The 22,960-nt window shown below is 46.6% G+C and overlaps 2 protein-coding genes and 1 pseudogene across 2 annotated transcripts in view; all 3 read right to left on the reverse strand.

Annotated features, from left to right (window-relative positions):
* LOC136405148 (zinc finger protein 343-like) overlaps positions 1-12,367 on the reverse strand; it is a 140,919-nt gene extending 128,552 nt beyond the window's left edge. Inside the window, exons 1-2 of the mRNA XM_066384218.1 lie at positions 12,281-12,367; positions 11,518-11,624 (exon numbers count right to left, since the gene is read on the reverse strand). The gene's annotated coding sequence lies outside the window, so the exon portion shown is untranslated. The remainder of the gene's footprint in view (positions 1-11,517; positions 11,625-12,280) is intronic.
* Positions 9,990-11,108, reverse strand: LOC136405704 (selenoprotein H pseudogene; annotated as a pseudogene).
* A 3,133-nt stretch (positions 12,368-15,500) lies between the features above and the next one.
* Positions 15,501-22,960, reverse strand: part of LOC136405150 (zinc finger protein 343-like) — an 86,305-nt gene continuing 78,845 nt past the window's right edge. The window contains exon 5 of the mRNA XM_066384227.1: positions 15,501-21,325. Coding sequence (XP_066240324.1) covers positions 19,674-21,325 — 1,652 coding nt within the window. The 3' untranslated portion in view covers positions 15,501-19,673. The remainder of the gene's footprint in view (positions 21,326-22,960) is intronic.

Consider the following 22,960-nt stretch of genomic DNA (forward strand, 5'->3'; position numbering starts at 1 on the left):
AAAGGCTCAGATTACACACACACACACAAATACTAGGTTTTTTTGAGATTATATTTTCACAAGGGTTGGATTCAGGCAGGAAACCTGGTCTGTGAAAGTGAATTCCTTTCCAGAAGCATGAGAGACTAAGGTACACAGAATGAGCTTATTTATGAAAGAGTTTACTGTAACAGAAAGACAAGAGAACACAGGGAAGAATTGTGTATTAAAATATAAAGAGTGGTCCTTTTTAGGTTACTTACATAAAACCTTTACTTCTTCATTCCAAGTAATTTAAAAAATAAAATCATGTCTATTTAGTTGCTAGTGCCATCCTCACTCTCATACAGATAGAAGAGGAGTCAAGACTTCTGAAACCACCTCAAAGGTGACTGAGGCAGTGGATGCTGGGGGCAGAAACAACCTCTTGGTCTTATGAGGATGGAAACAAGATAAATCTCCACCCAAAAACCCTCCCCAGCTAGGTCTTCTTTCTCAGTGTCCTTTGTTGCACAGTGAAGTATAACTAATTGCTAAAGTGTCACACAGAGGCCCTTTCTGTCCTCGTAAAGTTTTTTGTTTGTTTGTTTGTTTGTTTTTTAAAGAGTCAGAGAGAGGGATAGACAGGGACAGACAGACAGGAATGAAGAGAGATGAGAAGCATCAATCATCAGTTTTTTGTTGCGCGTTGCAACACCTTAGTTGTTCATTGATTGTTTTCTCATATGTGCCTTGACCGTGGGCCTTCAGCAGACCAAGTAACTCCTTGCTGGAGCCAGCGACCTTGGGTCCAAGCTGGTGAGTTTTTGCTCAAACCAGATGAGTCCACGCTCAAGCTGGCAACCTCGGGGTCTCGAACCTGGGTCCTTCCGCATCCCAGTCCGACGCTCTATCCACTGTGCCACTGCCTGGTCAGGCATAACCTCATAAAGTTTTTCTTAATGTAGCAGTTCTATGATGTATCCAGTGGTGAGTATTTCCCAAGTCCCTGCCCATTCTCCCCACACAAGCTAAGATTTATTTGATGCTCTTCATGGTCACAACCATGTCTGCACTCCTTGTTTTTACAGTATTAAGAGTGGAATCCCTGGAGAGACAATATATGGAGAATTGAGTGGTTTATTGGTGAATGAGGGCTGGACTGGGCAGAGGAAGAAGCTGACCTGCAGTGTATTCACAACTGAGAACTCATGGGCATCTCCAGGTCCAGAATGACCCTTTAAACCCAGCAGAGTCAGGGGGTGAGGCTTTGTCTCCGCTTCTCAATCAGTCATTGGCCAGGAGCCACCCTAATTAAAGGGCCTGTACCCTGTGGCTGAGAGCAGGTCCTAGAGAAGAATTCACCACTATGTCCATCAGCAGCAGTTATCACCAGCTGCAGGGGTGTGGGTCACCCGATTGCATGAAAACAAGCCTTCATGAACCTTCTCCACAATCCCTGTGCAAACACAGTCCCTCTCTGAGTATGCCATCATGGGTCTGCCTGTTGGCCACTGGTGTTCAATGTTGACTTATTGCTAACACCTCAATCAAATTCCCTACAGAAATGCTTCCTCACTAAGGACATTTTCCTGGTGTAATGGGGGCTGATTTACGGCTAGAGTTACCCACATGCTGCATGAATGTGACTCCTCTAGGGAATGTGTTCTTGGTGCATGATGACAGGCGACACATCTCTGCAGGTTCAATACTGCACAATCATACACACGGACAGTCTGGTGCCTCTCTGGTGTAACATGAGGTCTCACTGATTGCTGAAGTCTTTTTTTTTTTTTTTTTTAACTCATTTTAGAAAGGAGAGAGAGGGAGAGAGAGAGACAGGGGGGAGGAGCTGGAAGCATCAACTCCCATATGTGCCTTGACCAGGCAAGCCCAGGGTTTCGAACTGGCGACCTCAGCATTTCCAGGTCGACGCTTTATCCACTGCGCCACCACAGGTAAGGCCAAAATATTCCATGTTCATGGATTGGAAGAATTAACAGGTTTTTTTGTTGTTGTTTGTTTGATTGCTGAAGTCTTGACCATCATCCCTGCATACACAAGGCTTCCCCCCTCCGCCTGTCCTCAGGTGTCTGATGAGATCTGACTTGCAGCTAAAGCTTCACCCACATTCCTTGCAAATATCATGCTTGTTCTTTGATGTGTCCTCTGCTGATTAAAGAGTGGTGCTTTCTGGCTAAAGCTGCATCCACACTCATCACACATGTAAGGATTCTTCGTCAAGTGAGTCCTCTGGTGAATTCTGAGGACAGATATATCACCAAATTCTCGTCCACAGTCTGGGTACAGTAGGGCTTCTTTGTCAAGGGAGTCCACTGGTGTCTCCTGAGGTGTGACTTAAGACATAATCCTTCTGCACTACCTTCCTTAAGGCCGCAGCTCCTATCCAGGCCTTGGTGACCTGGGATGTTCCTCCCCTTTGGAACCTCGATCATCCTCTCCATGCAAAGTCTCAGATTCCCCAACAAATGTACTATATTTGGGACATATTTCTTTCTTAGGGGTTGGATTCTTGCAGGAAACCTGGGCTGTGAATGTGAACTCTTTTCCAGATGCATGTGTGACTAAGGGGCACAGACTGAGCTCATGCAAGAGCTGACCGGAATAGAATTAACAAGCACGAAGGAAGGGAACTCTAGAACCTCTAGGCTACTTTTCTAAAGCCCTTCAGGAGCATTTCTTTTTTTTTTTTTTTTTAATTTTTATTTATTTATTCATTTTAGAGAGAGAGTGAGAGTGAAAGAGAAAGGAGGAGGAGCAAGAAGCATCAACTCCCATATGTGCCTTGACCAGGCAAGCCCAGGGTTTTGACTGGTGAGCTCAGCGTTCCAGGTCAACGCTTTATCCATTGCGCCCCCACAGGTCAGGCCAGGAGTATTTCTCTGTGTCTGCACAAATATCACTCACTCACAATGTCTTGGTATTGCATCCAAAAGACATTCACTCAGGGAAGTTAAAGTTCTGCAATCAAGTCATACAGGGTTTAGTTAGATGGCTTATTGCCTATAATGTAGCTGTTCCATGATGTATCCTGAGGTGAACTTTTCCCTCCTCTATCCCCATTAATCCCAAACACATAGAATGTATATGCTGGCATTTGTGAGGGGTGGTTTATGGCAACAGCCATGTCTGTACAGTGGTACCTTGAGATACGAACAGACCAACATATGAATTTTTCTTAAGATAGAAGCTGCAACTCAGTCCATATTTTTATCTGAGATCCAAGTGAAATTCCGAGATACGAGTCATGCTTTGGGAAGCTGACGCTAGCTGGCACATTGGCGCATGGGTCCAGTATTGGCAGTTTGATATACAAGTTGACTGACTTTCAAGCTCGGTTACAGAACAAATTAAATTCGTATCTCAAGGTACCACTGTACTACTCATACACTTAAGGAGTCTGAGAGTGGAGTCCCTGGAGAGACAATGGGTGGAGAATTGAATGGTATTGGTGAATGAGGGCTGAAACGGGCCGAGGAAGAAGCTGACCTGCCATATGTTCACAAGCATGCTCTGATGCGCCCTTGTAATTCTAGGATAACCCTCTGATCCTAACAGAGTCAAGGGTGAGATTCCGTCACCCCATCTCAATCAGTAATTGGCAAGGAGCCACTGTTTGTGAAGGGGCAGATCCCTGTTGCTGAGAGCAGGTCCTAGAGAAGAATTCATCACTGCGGCCATTAACAGTACATATCAGCAGCTGCAGGGGTGTCAGTCCTGGTATGAGTTTCTGGGCAGAGTTCTTCAGCATCCCCAGTGAAGGATGTCACCATGGGATGAGAGCAAGGGCTCATGACAAGAGCTTTGTCTACAATCCCTGAAAACACATGGCCCCTCCCTGAGTATGCCCTCAAGGGCCAGCCTGTTGGCCACTGGCTGTTCGGTCACTGTTGACTTATTGCTCACACCTCACTCAGGCACACACGCTTCCTATTTAAGTGCACCCTTCTTGTGCAATGGGGACTGACGTATGGCTAGACGTACCTACATGCTGGATGCATGCGACTCCTCTGGTGAATGTGTCCTTGGTGCCTAATGACAGGTGACACCACTCTGCAGGTTCACTTACTTTACACACAAACAGAGGGATGGTTGGGTGTCTCTCTGGTGTAAGATGAAGTCTCACTGATTGCTAAGTCCTGACTGTGATCCCTGTATACACAAGGCTTCCCCCCTCCATGTGTCCTGAGGATTCTGATGACATCAGACTTGTAGCTAAAGCTTCCCCCACACTCCATGAAAATATCACACTTGTCCTGATGTGTCCTCTGCTGATTAAGAACTTGTGCTTTCCAGCTACAGCCTCATCCACAGAAACCGCACATGTAAGGATTTTCCTCTAAGTATGTTTTCTGGTGTTTCCTCAGGGATGACTTATCACCAACTCTTTGTCCACACTCTGGGCAAATGCACAGCTTCTCCCCCAAATGAGTCCAATTGAGTCAAATGAGATCTGAACTATGTCTGAAGCTCTGTCCACATTCCCTGCAAACATGCTTCTCCCCTGAGTGTTTCCTCTGGTGAGTCCAGAGAGAGGACTTCCGGCTGTAGCCTCGGCCACACTCACTACACGTCAGACTTCTCCTCCGAGTTAGTCTTCCGGTGTCTCATGACATTTCCCTTAAAACCAAGTCCATCCACACTCGGGGCATAAGCATGTTCACCCTCGGGGTCTAAGCAGGGCTTCCATTCTGAGTGAGCACACAGTCCTTCCTGAAGTAGGACTTCAAACTAAATCTTCATCCATACTCTGGACACAGGAAGGGCTTCTCCCAAGAGTGAGTCTGCTGGTGTCTCCTGAGGTGTGATTTATATGCAAATCCTCGTCCACACTCTGGACACAGGAAGAGCTTCTTCTCCAAGTAAGATCACTGTGGCCGAATGAGGTCTGACCTATGTCTGAAGCTCTGCCACACTCCCTGAGAGTGTGCATGTCCTGTGAGTGTTCCCTCTGGTGGAAGAGGAGAATTGACTTCCGGACAAAGTGGCACTCACATTCACTGCACACATAAGGCTTCTCCCCTGAATGAATCCTCTGATGTCTCCTGAGGTGTGACTTAAGACCAAATCCTTGTCCACACTCTGGGCACAGGTAGAACTGCCTTACCTAGTGAGATCACTGTGACTGAATGCAGTCTGACTTATGTCTGAAGCTCCGCCCACACTCCCTGAAAGCTTGCATGTACCGTGTGTGTTCTTCTGGTGAAACTGGAGGGATGATTTGTGGACAAAGAGTTGCCCACACTCACAGCACAGGTACGGCTTCTCCCCTGAGTGAGTCCTCTGGTGAACCCTAAGGTTTGACTTTGCACCAAATCCTCGTCCACACTCCAGGCACACAAATGGCTTCTCCCCTGAGTGAGTCCTCTGGTGTCTCTTGAGGGCTGACTTATCACCAAATCCACGTCCACACTCAGGGCAGATGAAGGGCTTCTCCCCCGAGTGAGTCCTCTTGTGCGTCCTGAGGGCTGACTTGTCACCAAATCCTCGTCCACACTCTGGGCACACAAAGGGCTTCTCCCCTGAATGAGTCATCTGGTGTCTCCTGAGGAGTGAATTATAACCAAATTGTCGTCCACACTCCGGGCACACAAAGGGCTTCTCCCCCAAATGAGTCCGCTGGTGTGTCGTGACTTCTGATTTATTACCAAGTCTTTGGCGACACTCATCACAAAAGAAAGGCTTCATTGTCGATAAGTGCACCCCAGGGTGTCTGAGGAACTGAGATTTGAGTTTGAAGCTTCGCCCACACTGCCTGCAAACGTAGTGATTCTCCCCTGAGAGCGTCAACCGGTCTGTCATAACATTTGATTCCAAGCTGCAGTCCGGTTCGAGCTCACTACAAATGACAGATCCGGATCTCAGGGTTTCGAATTCCTTCCTCCCCCTGTCTGTCTCCGCAGGGCTTATCGTTTGGGTTGAGCTGGGCTCTATTTCTAGCACCGTACGACCTTCCCTGGAAGGTCCTCTAGGTGAACTATGGAATGCACCTGAGGTTTCCCCCTCCTCGGTCCTCACAAAATAATGTCTCAAGTCGCCTTCTGTGCTTTCAACTTCTGTGTTTTCCCTCTGGTAACTCTGAAAAAAAGACGTCTGCTCCTGATGCCACAGGCCCAAATCCCCTGGATAGAAGTCACACATGTCCGAGCACATCAGAAGCACCTGCTGGCTGGGCAGTGACTCCCGGGAGAAGGTCAAAAGTTGGGAGCAATTCTGGTCCGTTTCTGGTGTTGATTCTGCTGGAGAAAGAAAGTTCGATAAGAGAAGCTCCAAACAGGGCTGTAGGGCAGTCTCTCCTGATCTCGAGAAAACAAGGGCCCTCCTGCCAACCCTGCCTTAATAATATATGTACACGTCATTTGTTTCCACCAATTATTATTTTAGGTTCCATTTCTATACAATCCCTTTTCTATGGCAATGCAGGGGGACCATCCCAGAAACATCTTCTACATGTCACTAAGACTGGGCACCTTCCAGGTATGCATTCTACCATGTAAATCCCTTCAGTACACCAGCTGTTTCTTTCTTGTAAGTCAGAGAAGCCATGACACTCCCACTGGTGCCTTGTTTACACTTCTGTTGTACTTGGTGGTGACAGTCTCTATGACCTACAAGGAAATCTCCTTCCTGAATTTACTTATTAAAAAAAAAAGACTGAAAACTTTAAAAATTACTTAATCAGGAGGACTTCCATACACAAGAAATGGTACATTACACAGTGGCTGAACACAGTGTATATAATTCAATCTGAATTGCAGGTTGTCCATCTGCAAACAAATACTTATAAAAAATAATTTCTAACTTACAAGTTTTCTATTAGGTACTGTGACTTCCGCCATGGACAAGAAAGACACGGTCCATGTTTCAGGATTCTGGTAACCAGTGCCCAGACCAGTCTCATCACACTGACATCACACTTGTCCACAGGATTCCCTGAGCTAACGGTCACTGGTGAAAACTTAGTGCCACACTGAAACACATTTTGAAAAGACACTGTGGTTTCCTGATTGCTGTCTTTCTCCTTCCTCTTTAGGAATCCCACACACAGAGGCGGGTCCTTTTCCCTGGATTCCAGAACCGACAGAGCTGACCAAGAGGCAACACAAGACATGAACATCCGGCCCTGGCCTGTCGGCTCAGTGGAGAGCACTGGCCTAGCACGTAGGTGTCCCGGGTTGGATTCCAGGTGCTGAGGATGCTTCATGGCCTCGCCTCAGGCGCAGATATATATCTGTTGCCAAACAACAAAGCCGTTTCCCCAGCGGGGAGAGCATCTCCCTGCAGAGGCCTTGCAGGTGGATCCCAGTTGGGACCCATGCGGGAGTCTTTCTCTTTGACTTTCTGCTATTCAGTTAAGAAAAACATTTAAAAAACTTTTTTAAATATTTTCATTATGTGTTGAAATAATATTTTGATACATTAGAAAACATAAGATTGTTAATTTCACCCATTTACGTCAACTATTTTTAAAATGTGGTTACTAAAATATTTAAAATATCCCTACAGCTCACTTTATATTTGTTCAGCACAGCACTGACCTAGAACAATTATAGAGAGAATACAACTTGTGACCTATTTAATCTTCCTCTCTCTCTTTGTATAGTTGACAACCTCAGGATGGTTTTTAAGTTGTTAACAAGACGGAAACAAGACAAAGAAATAATACTTCATGACACATAAAAACAATACGTAAATCAAACTTTGGTGTCCACAAAAAAAGTCTTCCTGAGACACAATCACATTCATTCATCTACGTACCGTCCTGGCTACTTCAGCATGACAGGGAAAGAGTTCAAAGCATTTAGCGGTCGCATCACCCACAAAACACCTAAATTAGCAATTCTCTGAGCCTTTGCATAAAAATTGGCCAGTAAGTGACTCAGAGTTATGGTGCTATTGAAAGTATTTATCAACCTAGGACTACAGAACCAATGTAGGTTTCTAAATAAAAGAGAAAAAACAAGCGTATGAAAGGCAAATCTCTGTCAGTTGCAGAAGGCATTTCTCACTACTCTCCCATATGCAAACGACTCTTCCACTCCCACGGCCTCCTTATAATTTCTTACCCCTGGGAGGGACATCCTTTCCTTAAGGCCTTAGCACCAAGTCTCCCTCTTGCCTTAGAAATGTTCTTGCCTTAGAAACACAAAGTCTAACTCCGTCACCACATTATGACTTTGGTCACATGTTACCTCATAAAACATTTCAAATTCAGCCCACCGCCCTGTCACAATCGATTCTTCTTTATCCTGCTTCATTTGATCATTATTTTTTACTAGGAAGTGCTTATCACCATCTAACATACCATCCTATCCCTGCACGGGAAGCTGCTTGTTTCTTAACTGTCTCAATAAAATGAGAAAAGTAAGCCCCGATAGGAAGGGGTAGCTATTCCTTCACTTCTGTGTGGCTCTAAGTGTCTAGAACATTTTCTGTCCCACGGTAGGTGGTCCATCCCGCTACCGCAGTAAGGAAGGACAGAACACAGCCTCACCCAGCGAGAGCAGGTTCCTGTAGTTCTCCAGCATCACTTCCTTGTACAGGCTCCTCTGCGCAGGGCTCAGCATCCTCCATTCCGCCTCTGTGAAGACCACGGCCACGTCCTTGAACGTGATCGGTACCTATTAACAAGCAATTCATTAATGAACAGCAAGTCACCATCAATTTTCCAAATATGATGGAAAAATCTCATGGCCCTGGAGGGTCTGGATCTATAAAAAGCTGGTCCAGTTCTTTCCCTAGTACACAGTTCTATGTACCAAATTCTTCTGGCCATTACTATGGCTTTGTATTAAAATCTAAGGGGCACAGAGCCAACACATACACCCATTCCTGTGCCCTGGACATTTATAATTTCCTTGGAGAAGTGTTTTCTCAATAAGTTATACACCTGGCCTGACCAGGTAGGGGCAGAGTGGATAGAGCATCAGACTGGGACAAAGAGACCAAGGTTCGAAAACCCAAATGTTGCCGTCTTGAGCTCAGCCTCATCCAGCAGGAGCGTGGGCTCACCAGCATGAGTGTGGGGTAACTGGCTTGAGCCCAGGTGGCTGGATTGAGCAAAAGGTCACTCACTCTGCTGTCTGCTGTACCTCCCACCTCAAAACACAAGTGAGGTCTGACCAGGCAGTGGCGCAGTGGATAGAGCATCAGACTGGGATACGGAAGACCCAGGTTCGAGACCCTGAGGTCGCCAGCTTGAGGTCGGGATCATCTGGTTTGAGCAAAAGCTCACCAGCTTGTGCCCAAGGTCACTGGCTCAGGCAAGGGGTTACTTGGCCTGCTGAAGGCCCGTGGTCAAGGCACATATGAGAAAGCAATAAAATGAACAACTAAGGTGTTGCAACGCGCAAAGAAAAACTAATGATTGATGCTTCTCATCTCTCCGTTCCTGTCTGTCTGTCCCTGTCTATCCCTCTCTCTGACTCTCTTTCTTTCTCTTTAAAAACAAAACAAAACAAAACAAAAAAACACAAGTGAGGAAGCAATGATTGAACTCTAAGGTGCTGCGATGAAGAACTGATGCTTTTCATCTTTCTCCCTTCCTATCTGCCCCTATGGGTCCCTCTTTTAGACTCTCTCTCTGTGTCAAAAAAAAGAATTATAAGTATGTAAAAATATCACCAAACCATAGAAGAACACATAAGGAGACCAGAAGCTTCACCTAGCACTGCAGAATAGGCCTCCCACTGTGCGCATTTATGAGGAAGTGTCCTCTAGAAAGAACAGCATATTCAGGTGCATCTGACACACTACTAGTTTTTATGGGAAGAGTTTGGCTGGAGGCTATTGAATGAGGGCCCTTCCTGCACAGCCTCAAGGAACAAAAAGAAGGTCACCTCATTCAGAATAATTCACTAGGCAGGCAATCAAGTGATTAAGAACATCCTTCTCAGTTTAGGGGAAACAACAGCAGGACCTCTCAACCAGAGTCAATATTTCAGTCATATCTACAACCATTTCTCTTTTTGTGATCCTTACTGTTCATATCAGTTGAGTTCAAATTCACATTTTTTTTTTCTTTATTTCAACTTTTATTAAACAAAATCCAAGAACTTTTCAGTGCCTTACTAGAGGGTTGCCTCACAACTGAACCATCATTTCTGGAGGTGAAGAAATCAGCTTCAGGCACATGACTGAAGTTCGGCCATGTTCCGTCATAAATTCTCCAACATCAACAGAGACAGAAGGCTCAGCATGAGAATTTCTGCCCACACCGCCCTAGGCAAGGTACTTCTTCAGCTTCTGCACCACCTCTTGCGGCTCAGGAAACTTGAGTTTGTGTGGGGGCCCCTTCTTAATCCCAGTCCAGAGCTCCGCACTGCTGCCGTCGGGGCGCAGCAGCATCACCTCGAAACTCCCCCTCCGGGGCTTGGTAGGAGGATTCACCTTCACTGGAAGCTCCGGGGCCTCCAGGCGCAGCGCCTGGCTCAGGGCCACAGCGTTGCGCCAGTACACGCGTCAACTCGCCCGTACATGCGTCAACTCGTGCAATGCTCGATAAGGACAGTGGCCTCCTCCGCTTCCTTCTGGCCGCCAGCCAGCGTCTCCTGCTTCTCGGCCGCCATGGCCACCGCCGACTCGGCCTTTCGCTTCCTCCCGCGGCCTTTCGCTTCCTCCCGCGGGAAGCCATGGCGCCTGGAGCCGAGGGCGGCCACAGGGCAGTGGACAACCCCTCAACGAGCTCTAAGCCGCAGGCCAAGAGCTCTGCTCCCAGAACAAAACCTCTCCCAAGTCCAAATTCACATATTTTTAAAATACTGTTCTCCACACTATGCTCTGCTTCTCCACTTGTTCAAGAACTTCAATAATAAAAAAGTAAAAAGATGTCCGCTGCAAAAGACACTATCTTTAGCTTCGTGTGATGTGAAGTGAAATTGAATACATTTAAAATTCTTAATTATCTAGGTTTTTCAAAAATATTCTTTATAATTTACACTATCCTGGGTTCTTATTCTCTTCGGTATAATTTCCAACAAGGAAAATAAAACAGACAAATGCAGATGTCATTGTAAACTGACCAACATGGTGTCTGAAACAGGAATAAACTGTCTAATGTTGCTTGCTTTTTCCCTTCCTAAACAAAGAGAATATCCAGTTTGCCTATTCTCTGAAAAATGAACCAGCATTTCAGGAAAAACAACAAAAAAGATAAATCCAACTCACCAGTGTTTTGGGCTTTCCCATCTTCTCTTGGAGCGAGTCAGTGCAGTTGGAAGGCAGACCTAGGGGAAGAACAAAGCTCTGAGGGTGCAGGCCTCCCAGAATGCCCCGGGGAGCAGCTCCTCGGAGCCCAGGACAGAGGGAGCAGTCCCTTGACTCAGCTGGGGTCACTACAGTGCTCTCAGCTAAGCCCAGAGCCTTACTCCTCCTCCTCACCTCTCTAGACTCTCAACAACTCTCACCTTTAGCCTCATGATTTAGGGTCAGATTCTTCATGGTCTGCACGTCTTCCCTGTTCTCCTCTTCCAAGGCGGAAGGATCAGCTAACGTCACGGCCTTGGGGTCAGACCAGTGTTTGCACTGAAATTCTACCACTCGGCCAGGTAGACCTTATTTTATCACAAGATCAATTTCTGCTCCTGCCCCAGGTCACTTCTCCGAACTCCTTGTGTAAGCCCACCGTGTTTCCACGAAGCCAGCACCTGCGGGTGGAGCAGCAATGTGACGTGTCCACACTCCTTACTGTACAAATCAGGCACTGCAGGTCCTGAGAGCTCCCACCCCAACCGCATCCCCACTCACTCACCGACTTGGGACATACTCAGCCCCACAAAAACAAGCCCAAAAACCCAGAACTCTATATTCACACTCAGACCGGGGTTCCCACAACTATTGACACACGTGACCAAAGTAAGTGTCCCCTTGCCAAGAGCAGGGGGTCTTATATAGTCGGCTTCTCACCCCCAAACACCACTGGGAACGCCTGTATATTTAGCTCTGGCTGAACTCGTGTCCCCAGAACTCAAGTAAAACTCCGGGAAGCACGTCTGCAGCCACTTCCTTATGTGAATTGTATGACCCAGAATCATCCCAACTTAAAAAAAAACAAACAAGATATGAGAGTCCCTGCTCACCAGCCCCAACGGGAGATGGAAAGACTCCGGTAGCGCCCCGCTACTCAGGGACTCCGATGAAACTGAGTCTCATCCGAATTTCCCCCAAAAAATATCCGTCTGTGACCGCGACTGGGCTGCAAAAATGAAACCTCCCGCACTTCCCGTTCTATCTACTGCACACCAGCCTCACTCATCCCGGGTCCAACCCACCAGCTCCCACCACGGCTCCTAACACTACTCACCGCCGCTCTCATCCCTCCTTCCAGCTCTGTAGTCACACCGACAACCGCGCTAACCGGAACCAGCTGCAGAGGTCCACGTGACCTCCCGGGTGATCTGCGCAGGAACTACGATTCCCAGAATCCCCGGAGGCTTCGACTCCAGCAACACAATGACCTAAACACGAGTATAATATACCCGAACATTACATACTGTAGTGACAGCCAACCCGTTTTTCCAATTTTTTTATTTATTGATTTTTGAGTGAGAGAGGAAAAGGCAGAAAGACATAGAGGGAAAGAGAGAGAAACATGGATTTCTTGTCCCACTAATTTATGCATTCATTGGTTGATTCTTGCATGTACCCAGACTGGGGATAACACCTGCAATCTTATTGCACATTCCCGGATGCTCTAACAAACTGAATAAACGGGCCAGCTCTGCCCATCTCTTTTCCTTAAATATCCATGTATAAAACAGACAATATTTCGGGAAAGAAGTCTGTTCCCTGCCTGACCAGGCGGTGGCGCAGTGGATAGAGTGTCAAACTGGGATGCAGAGAAGTCTGTTCCCAGGGTTTCGATTGGAAAGACTACGGTTCCCAGAAGCCTCTGCGGCAGCATGTCCTGAGATTTATCCCGTCTTCCCCGGTCCTCTCCCGGGTTCTATGCGGAGAAGCCATTTCCGGTTTCCGAGTCCAGCTGGTCTCGCGCGGATTGTGAGGCTGTTCTGCGCTTTGTCGTGTTTTCGTCTTCCAATGATCCAGCGAAATTCACTGCCCTTCAGCTGAAGAGTACACACTCCTCCTTCCGTGAGCGCCATCTAGATGTGTCTCCGTGTTACTGGCCTGCACCTGCGGGCAGCCCCACGTTTATAGCAGGAAAACCACAAAGGCAAAGCGGTCGCCTCACTATGGATGCTGTGACTCTCCAAGTCAGCTGGTGGCATGAAAATGCAGGACGGCTTAACAACAACACAGTACAGGACACGATGTGAAAACTGAAATGTGGCGTGGGGAAGTAAACTTCCAACCAAATTATAAGGAAGCTCCTCACTCTGACCCCTCCTTCCACGTGACAGAGCTTCATGAATTCTTTCCTGAGATGGACAGGGAAGCTCTAAGGAGGGTCTGAGCATGAAGGTGACCGGACCTGGCCCTTGCCCACCGTTCATCCTCATCTCTGCCTTCCCCCTACTCCAGTAGACAGTTCCACCCTCCTAGATCTCGCATTTTCTCCTAGAAATAAATTCCTCTATGACTCTCACTCCCCCACCCCGCCATTTTGGTTAGTGGACTCATCCTCCCTGAGCTGTAGGCTCAGATATCTTTACTCCAGGAAGGCTCCTTTAGCACCATTGTCTGATATAAATATCCTTGATCCCCAGAGAATGTTTCCCAGAGCTCTTAACGACTCTATTCTATCCTAGTCTGTTCAGAGCTGTCACTTAAGTGACTGTGATCTTTCTGAGGAATGCACCGTCTACTGTGCCATCGCTGCCTTACATGTCCTGAATAAACCTGGAAAACATTATTCTCAGGAGAAAAAATTTATTGGATGGATGATGGATGATGGATGCATGAAGATAACTTCATAGAAAAGACTCAAGGACTTCAGCCATTTGCCACCTTCTGTGGGGGGATGGCTCTCTGTTCAGGGGCAGTGCAGAGATGAGGTGGCAAGGTTGTATCAGATGGTGGTTTTATTGTTGTTTCTACAGAAACAGTAGGACCATTCATGTTCCTCCCAAACCCACATCTCCATCTTCTGTTCCAGTTTTCCAATGGAGGCGATCAAGAACATCACTCACTGGACTCTGTTCAGTTATTACAACTCTTCAGCTTGGAACGAGTGTTTCCATGCAACCCCTACACACTGCTGACGTTACTGGGGTTCTTGCTAGGGGACAGACGTGGGCGTTGTGAGTAGCTGTGCTCTCCTGAATGTTTATTCTGTGCTCCCTTCCTGTTACCCCTTTCTGGGTGTTTCCATGTTGAAGTCACTAAAATATCCAGCCAGTATTTCTCGGGAATGTTCCACCTTTACACTCACTCATGTTTGCTGGGCCCACCTACACCTCTCTCTGCTTGGTTTGTCAATCTGCTATCGCTGGAAGTTATTACCAGTTTACCTGTAAATTTCAGTGAGTGCCTAAGGTTCTCCTGGAAATCATGAATAAATCAACACTCCTGAAGGTTGAATATAAGACCTTGCATATATATGCATATGTACATTTTTCTGCAAAGACCATTAAAGGTTTGTATGAGAGTCTCAAAAAATTTTCCTATTGTGACAGAAACAGAATGATGGATAGGGATGGACAGACAAGAAGGGAGAGATGAGAAGCATCAGTTCTTCATTCCCAAACCTAAGTTGTTCATCAATTGCTTTCTCATATGTGGAACTGTCAAATTGGGCTATTTGGCCTCAGAAGGAGGGGCCGTAGGAGAGGGTGTGGCTAAAATGCCAGGCCTTTGGACTAACACATAACAGCTTGGGTATGACAAACCTGTTGTAGAGAAATTAGTAGGATGAGGTGTCTAGGAAGGACTCTTGGATTGGAGAGGTGAGGTGACTTGTCATTGAAGCTATATTTATGGGTATTTAAAGCCATAAGAAGCTAAGAGGCCCAAAGCAATGATTCATGATGGGAAGAGAGGTCACAGGTAAAGGACTTGCATTTAGAATATGGAAGTAAAGAGAGTGTACCAATAAAGAGTCCATGAAAAAAAATTAGAACAGACTTTAAGGAACAGTGATGTCTTGATGGGGATGACAACTATTCAGCAAAGACCTGAGTAGAGATTAAAAGAAAGAAAACCCAGCGAACAGAGCCTTCAGTGCAGCCAATGGGAGTAATCATTTAGGAGAAGCATCAATTCAGAACTTGGTGACTTGGGAAGTTCCTTCACTCTGGAACCTCGATCATCCTCTCCATGCAAAGGCGCAGATCCCCCAACAAATGTACGAATTTTACATAGGACTTATTTGTTTCTCAAGGGTCCAATTAATGCAGGAAATCTGGGCTGTGAATGTGAACTCTTTTCCAGATGCACGTGTGGCTAAGGGGCACAGACTGAGCCTATGAATAACTTTACTGGAACTGAAGGACAAGAAAACATGAAAAACAATTGTGTGTGAAAATTGTAAAGCTGGTGGCCATGGCCATGGCCTTGCAGATGCAGGTTCACATTGGATTCTTGCAGAAGGTAAAGGAAGAGTAGAGACAGAAAATGATGGGCCATTCTGTTTATTAGTGAGCAAACTCAGAAGAGCAAACAGGCCTGGAAGACAGCTTCCCTCTCTCTGAAGGCTCCTAAACTCAGACTCATTCTCAGGCTCTACAGGAGTCCTGGGCCCCCCCTGGCTCCTAAGCACTGAGCACTCTCTCTCTCTCCCTATTCACTCTGTAGCTAAGCAGGCTGGAGGAAATAAACCTGTTCTACAGCAAACAATAGAAAACACTTCTCCCTCCCAAGCAGGAAGTCAACTCACAGTTTGCAATTTGCTGCCCTGAGGGCAGCACCTACATCCTTCCATAGACTTACACACATGGCACTGCCCCAATACAAAGGAGCAACCTAAAAACATTTGTTTACCCAACAAAGACATAAAAGTGGTCATCCTTACTTAAATGAAACCTTTTATTTCAATTACAAAAAGTGAAAAAATAAACACATCTATATAGTAGCTAGTGCCATCCTCCCTCTCACACAAGGGGCGGGGGAGGATTCAAAACTTCTGAAAGCCCTTCAAAGGTGACTCATAACTAAGGTAGTGATTTGTGGAAACCAGAATGTCCTCTTGGCCTGACGTGTAGTGGCACAGTGGATAAAATCTCGAGCTGGAATGCTGAGGTCACTGGTTTGAAACCTTGGGCTTGCCTGGTCAAGGCACATAGGGGAATTGATGCTTCCTGCTTCTTCCCACCATCTCTCTCTCTCTCTCTGAAATAAATAAATTAAAATTAAAAAATTTTAAAAAATAAAAATAAAAAAGAATGTCCTCTTGGAAGGTAAAGGAGAAACAACAGGATAAAGCTCAACCCACAAACCCTGCTCACATCTGTCTTCTCCCTGAGTGTCTCCTGGTGCACTATGAGGCATAACTGATTGCTAAAGTTCTCACAGAGTACTTCCCTGGGCACTTCAAGTTTTTCTAATGTACTTGTAAAGCCAGTAGCCACGGCCACCATCACAGCCACCTGACCCATGCAGGTTCACATTTGATTTCGGACAGTCGGTAATAAAACAACGGAGCCAAGAACTGGTGGCCATTAGCTTTAATTCTAGCTTGCACCTGGCGGGCAAGTGAAAACACACACTGGGCTTCAAAACCCACTCATTCAGTGCTCACAAAGCTACTGACTTATCTCAGTTTCCTAGAGTCAATGGTTTCTAGCTCACCAGTCTTAGTCACCTCTGTTCCCTATCTCCTCTCTATACAAACTCTGCACAAACTGACTTCTCCATCAGCACTCCGCCATCTTGGCTGCCTCTCCTATCCTCCTCGTGGCCTTTTATGCTCTCCTCTCTCTGCTCTCCTAGAAGGAAATTACTTTTCCCCTGGAACAGCGTGATCTCTCTTCCTGTAGAAGTACCACGTGCTAACCGATTGCGCCACTGGAACTCCTCTCTTCCTTTGAAAACCTTTTGTCCAGCCTGACCTGTGGTGGCACAGTGGATAAAGCGTCAACCTGGAAACACTGAGGTTGCCGGTTCGAAACCCTGGGCTTGCCTGGTCAAGGCGCATATGGGAGTTGATGCTTCCTGCTCCTCCCCCCTTCTCTCTCTCTCTCTCTCCTCTCTATAATGAATAAAATAAAAAAAAAATTATTTAAAACCTTTTGTCCAATTTGTGAAAAAAAATGTCAGATGATAGTAAATCTCTATATCCATAGAAAATGTGATCATCATTGAAACAGGCTAGAATCAGGCTGCAAGAGCTGTTTCGTGAACTAGAGGAGGGGCTACAGTTAGTATGCATGCCATATCCTTATCTCCAGATGGTCAAGAGCTTTGGAACACACTGTCTGTCCTAGATAATAAATAAATCTGTTTAACTTTGTCTAAAAAAAAAACCAACTTTTGTCACGGCCGCTCTGCCCCAACACATATTAATATAATCACTCCCATCCCAAGCAAGAAGGGCAACTAATATCATCACCTGGGCGACGGGCTTCCACATGGGCAGTGCCATCTTTAACAAAGTGACATAATATATTTTATCTGCCCAACAGTACTGTATACTTTTGCAGCCCAATCAGCAATACCAGCGTTGCGTGGAAAAAACCTACTCGGCACAACCTGCAAAAAGAAGAGGGAGAGGCCTGCGGAGACAGGCAGTGAAGACCTCTGGAGTCCCCTTTCTCACAGCTGTTACTGAGCAGAGGACAAAACTTCTTTATAAGAACAAAGACAACATGATTACAGGGGGGCAGGAAGATCAAATGAGATAAGGAGAAAGAATAAATGAACAAGGTACTTTTTGCTGACAAGAAGAAAGGGCTATTATGGGTCAGTACATTCTTTTTCTTTTGGTAATTAACAAATACAAAGGAAGGGGAAATCTAGAACCTCTGGGCTACTTTACTAACGCCCCTTCAGGATTATTTGTGTCTGCACGAAGATCACTCACTCACAGAGTGTCTGAGTTTGCATCCAAAACATTCACTGAGGGCTGTTAACTAGTTTCCCAGTCAAGTCATACAGGGTTCAAAGTTAGATGGCTGGTTGCCTACAATGCAGCTGTTCTATGATGTATCCTGAGGTGAGATCTTTCCCTAGTCTGTGCCCATTCATCTCACAAAGAATGTATATGCTGGCTTTTTTGAGAGTGGTATATGCCCACAGCTGTGACCATTACTCCTTATACACTTAAGATGTCTCGTGAGAGTGGAGTCCCTGGAGAGACAATGGACGGAGAACTGAGTGGTTTATTGGTGAATGATTGAGGAGGAAACTGGCCTGCAATGTATTCACAACTGAGATCTCATGGGCACTCCTGACCCAAGATGACCCTCTGAACCAAAGAGAGTCAAGGGTTGAGATTTTGTCTCTCCTTCTCAATCAGTCATGGGCCAGGAGCCACCCTGTGTGAAGGGGCTGTTCTCTGTGGCTCAGAGCAAACCCTAAAGAAGAATTCATCATCAGGACAACCAGCAGCAGTTATCAGCAGCTACAGGAGTGTCAGTCCTGATAAGGTTATCTTTTTTTTTTTTTAAAGACTTTATTTATTCATTTTAGAGAGAAGAGAGACGGGGCTGGGGGGAGAGAATGAAGCGGTTCAGTAGCAGGAAGCATTACCTCTCATATGTGCCTTAACCAGGCAAACCCAGGGCCTCGAACCAGCAACCTTAGCATTCCAGATTGGTTTGTCATCACAGGTCAGGCTTGTCTGAGCAGAGGTCCACAGCATCCTCACTGAAGGATCTCCCCACGTCATGAGAACGATGCAGGATCACACAGGATCCCTGTCCACAATCTCTGCAAACACACGGCCCCTCCCTGAGAATGCCCTCAAGTGTCTGCCTGTTGGCCACTGGTTTTCGGTCACTGTTTACTAACTGCTAACACCTCATTGACAGTTTGTGCACACATGCTTCCCGCCTAAGTGCATCCTCCTTGTGCATTGGAGGCAGACTTACGGCTACTGCTACCTGCATGCTGCATGCATGCGACTCCTCTGGTGAATGTGTCCTTGGTGCCTGATGACAGCCGACACATCTCTGCAGGTTCACTTACTTTACACACACACAGGGGGATAGTCGGGTGTCTCTCTGGTGTAAGATGAGGTCTCACTGATTGCTAAGTCCTGAGCATGATTTGTGCATACACAAGGCTTCCCCCTTCCATGTGTTCTCCGGAGTCTGATAAGATCAGACTTATAGCTAAAGCTTCACCCACACTTCATGAAAATATCATGCTTGTCCTTGAATTTGTCCTCTGGTGCTTAAGAAGTTTTGCTTTCCAGGTAAAGCCTCATCCATTGTAACCACACACATAAGGATTCTCTCCCAAGTACGTCCTCTGGTGTCTCCTGAGGAATGACTTATCATCAAATCCTCGTCCATGCTCTAGACACACATAGGACTTCTCCCACGAGTGAGTCCTCCACTGTCTCCTGAAGGCTGACTCATAACCAAATCCTCATCTACACTCTGGGCACATGTATGGCTTTTCCCCCGAATGAGTCCAGCGGTGCTGAATAAGATCTGAACCATGTCTGAAGCTCTGTCTACGTTCCCAGCAAACATGCTTCTCCCCTGAGTGTTTCCTTTGGTGAATCAAGGGGGATGACTTCCAGCTATAGCCTCGTCCGCACTCTGGGAAGAGATAGTGTTCTCCCTCAGGTGAGTCTGCTGGTGTGTCCTGAGGTCTCTCATATCACCAAATTCTTGTCCACATTCCAGGCACACTTAGGGTGTCTCCCCGGAGTGAGTCCTCTGGTGTGTCCTGAGGGCTAACTTATAACCAAATCCTTGTCCACACTCCAGGCAAATGAAGGGCTTCTCCCCCGAGTGAGTCCTCTGGTGTGTTTTGAGTTGTGACTTCTCACGAAATCCTCGTCCACAATCCGGACACACGAAGGGCTTCTCCACCGAGTGAGTCCGCTGGTGTCTCCTGAGTTTTGAATTATAATGAAATCCTTGTCCACACTCTGGGCACATGAAGGGCTTCTCCCCCGAGTGAGCCATCTGGTGTGACCTAAGATCTCTCATATTACCAAATTCTCGTCCACATTCTAGACACACATAGGGTGTCTCCCTTGAGTGAGTCCTCTGGTGTCTCCCGAGAGCTGACTTATAAACAAAGCCTCGTCCACACTCTGGGCACACAAAGGGCTTCTCCCCCGAGTGAGTCATCTGGTGCCTCCTGAGTTTTGAATTAACACGAAATCTTCGTCCACACTCTGGGCACACGAATGGCTTCTCCCCCGAGTGAGTCATCTGGTGTCTTCTGAGGTCTCTGAGAAAACCAAATTCTCGCCCACATTCCAGGCACATATAGTGTGTCTTTCTCGAGTGAGTCCTCTGGTGTGTCCTGAGGGCTGACTTATAACCAAAGCCTCGTCCACACTCAAGACACACAAAGGGCTTTTCCTTTGAATGAGTCTGCTGGTGTCTCCTGAGTTTTGACTTAACAAGAAATTCTCGTCCACATTCTGGGCACATGAAGGGCTTCTCCACCAAGTGAGACTGCTGGTGTCTTCTGAAGTCTGATTTATAACCAAATCCTAGTCCACACTCCGAGCACAGGTATGGCTTCACAGCCGAGTGAGCCCGCTGGTGTCTCCTAAGGTCTGACTTATAAACAAAAGCTCTTCCACACTCCAGGCACACAAAGGGCTTCTCCCCAGAGTGAGTCTGCTGGTGTCTCCTGAGGTCTGACTTATAACCAAATGCTCGACCACACTCAAGACACATAAAATGTTTCTCCTCCGAGTGAGTCCGCTGGTGCATCGGGCCATTTAATTTATCACCAAATCTTTGGACGCAGTTATCACACAGGAAAGGATTCTCCATCGATGAGGGCGCCCCTGGGTGTCTGAAGATCTGTGATGTAAGTGTGAAGCCTCGCCCACACTGCCTGCAAATGTAAGGCTTCTCCCCTGAGAGAGTCACCCTGTCTGCCATAACGTTTGATTCCAGGCTGCAGTCTGGTTCGAGCTCACTACAGCTCACAGTTCCAGATCTTGGGGTTTCTAATTCCCTCTTCCCCTTGTCTGTCTGCACAGGGCTTACTCTTTGGGCTGAGCTGGGCTCTATTTCTAGCACCGCATGACCTTCCCTAGAATATCCTCGGGGTGGGCTGCGGAATGTGCCTGAGGTTTCCCTCTCTGCCATCCTCTCAAAAAAAAGTCTCAAGCCATCTTCTCTGCCTTCACCTTCTGTGTTTTCTCTCCAGCAACTATGAGAAAAAGACGTCCGCTCCTGATGCCACAGCACCAAATCCCCCAGACAGAAGTCACACATGTCCGTGCACATGGGAAGCACCGGCTGGCTGGGCAGTGGCTCTCGGGAACAGGCCAGACGGCAGGAGCAGTGGGGGTTCATTTCTGGCTTTGATTCTGCTGGAGAAAGAAAGTTCAGTTAGAGAAGCCCCAACAGGACTGCAGGGCTGTCCCTCCTGGTCTCAGGAAAACTAGTGCCCTCCTGCCACACCTGTCATTGATACTATGTGTACAATGTCATTTGCTTCCACCAATGATTTCTTTAGGTTCCAGTTTTACACAGTCCCTTTTCTATGACGATCCAAGGGAACCACCCCAGAAACATCTTCTACATGTCACTCAGACTAGGAGCCTCCCCAGCAAGCAATCTGCCCTGTACAAGCTTCAATACCAGCAGCTGTTTCTTCTTGTAAGTCAGCCTAGCCATGACACTCCCACTGATGCCCTGTTTACACTTCTGTTGTACTTGGAGGTGACAGTCTCTATGACTGATGTGGAAATCTACTTCATGATTTCACTTATTACCAAAAAAAAAAAAAAAAAAAGACTGAACACAAGAAAAGTCACTTGATCAGGAAGACTTCCAAACACAGGAAATGGTATGGAACATTACATAGTGGTTGAACAGATATATTGGAAATGAGTCTGAATTTCAGGTTTCCCATTTGCAAACAAATATTTAGAAGAAATAATTTCTAAGTACTAAGTTCTCTGTTAAATACTGTAACTTCAGCCATGTACATAAAAGACATGGTCCATGGTTAAAGGATTTAGAAACCCTGTGCACAGACCAATCTCATCACACTAACACTGACATGGCCAACATATGGCCCATGGGCTGGATCCGGCCCACATAATGAATTTATACGGTCCACGATTAAAATTTTAATATTTCCCGCTACTTTAAAATCTCATCTACTCAGAAGCGGAAGCATCTCTGGTTATTGGAAATCGAGATATTTAAGAAGATAGTGATACGCGGAAAAGAATTTCGCATGTGACTAATCTAGGGTTAACTTCCAATAACTGGTCGAATGGATTCACGATACTTCTTTATTTTTTTAAAAAATTCCATTATAAAGATTTACAACTTTTGGCCCTGGCCGGTTGGCTCAGCAGTAGAGCGTCGGCCTGGAGTGCGGGGGACCAGGGTTCAATTCCTGGCCAGGGCACGTAGGAGAAGCACTCATCTGCTTCTCCCCCCCCCCCTTCCTCTCTGTCTCTCTCTTCCCCTCCCGCAGCCAAGGCTCCATTGGAGCAAAGATGGCCCGGGCGCTGGGGATGGCTCCTTGGCCTCTGCCCCAGGCGCTAGAGTGGCTCTGGTCACGGCAGAGCATCGCCCCCTGGTGGGCAGAGCGTTGCCCCTGGTGGGCGTGCCGGGTGGATCCCCGGTCGGGCGTATGCGGGAGTCTGTCTCTCCACGTTTCCAGCTTCAGAAAAATACAAAAAAAAAAGAAAAAAGATTTACAACTTTTGTACTCGTCTGTACTCAATATGAACTGTTTGACGTTAAGCGGCGATGTGACACCCACATTCATTTAGGCGGAGTTTGCCAGTGCACACCCAAGGTCAAACAATTCGTTATTTTTGTGGTCAAGTGTGCTGAATCAAGTGGCATTGTAGCATAGACAATAGCTGCAGTTAATAACTGAAAACGTGTGCAGGCTGTTTGTAAAATGAAATAACTGTTTTATATGCAATATAACCCCTTCAAGTTCATTCTATTAATTAAATATTATGTTGATTGATTGT

Source organism: Saccopteryx leptura, chromosome 5 (assembly GCF_036850995.1).
Source record: "Saccopteryx leptura isolate mSacLep1 chromosome 5, mSacLep1_pri_phased_curated, whole genome shotgun sequence".
Classification (NCBI taxonomy): Eukaryota; Metazoa; Chordata; class Mammalia; order Chiroptera; family Emballonuridae; genus Saccopteryx; species Saccopteryx leptura.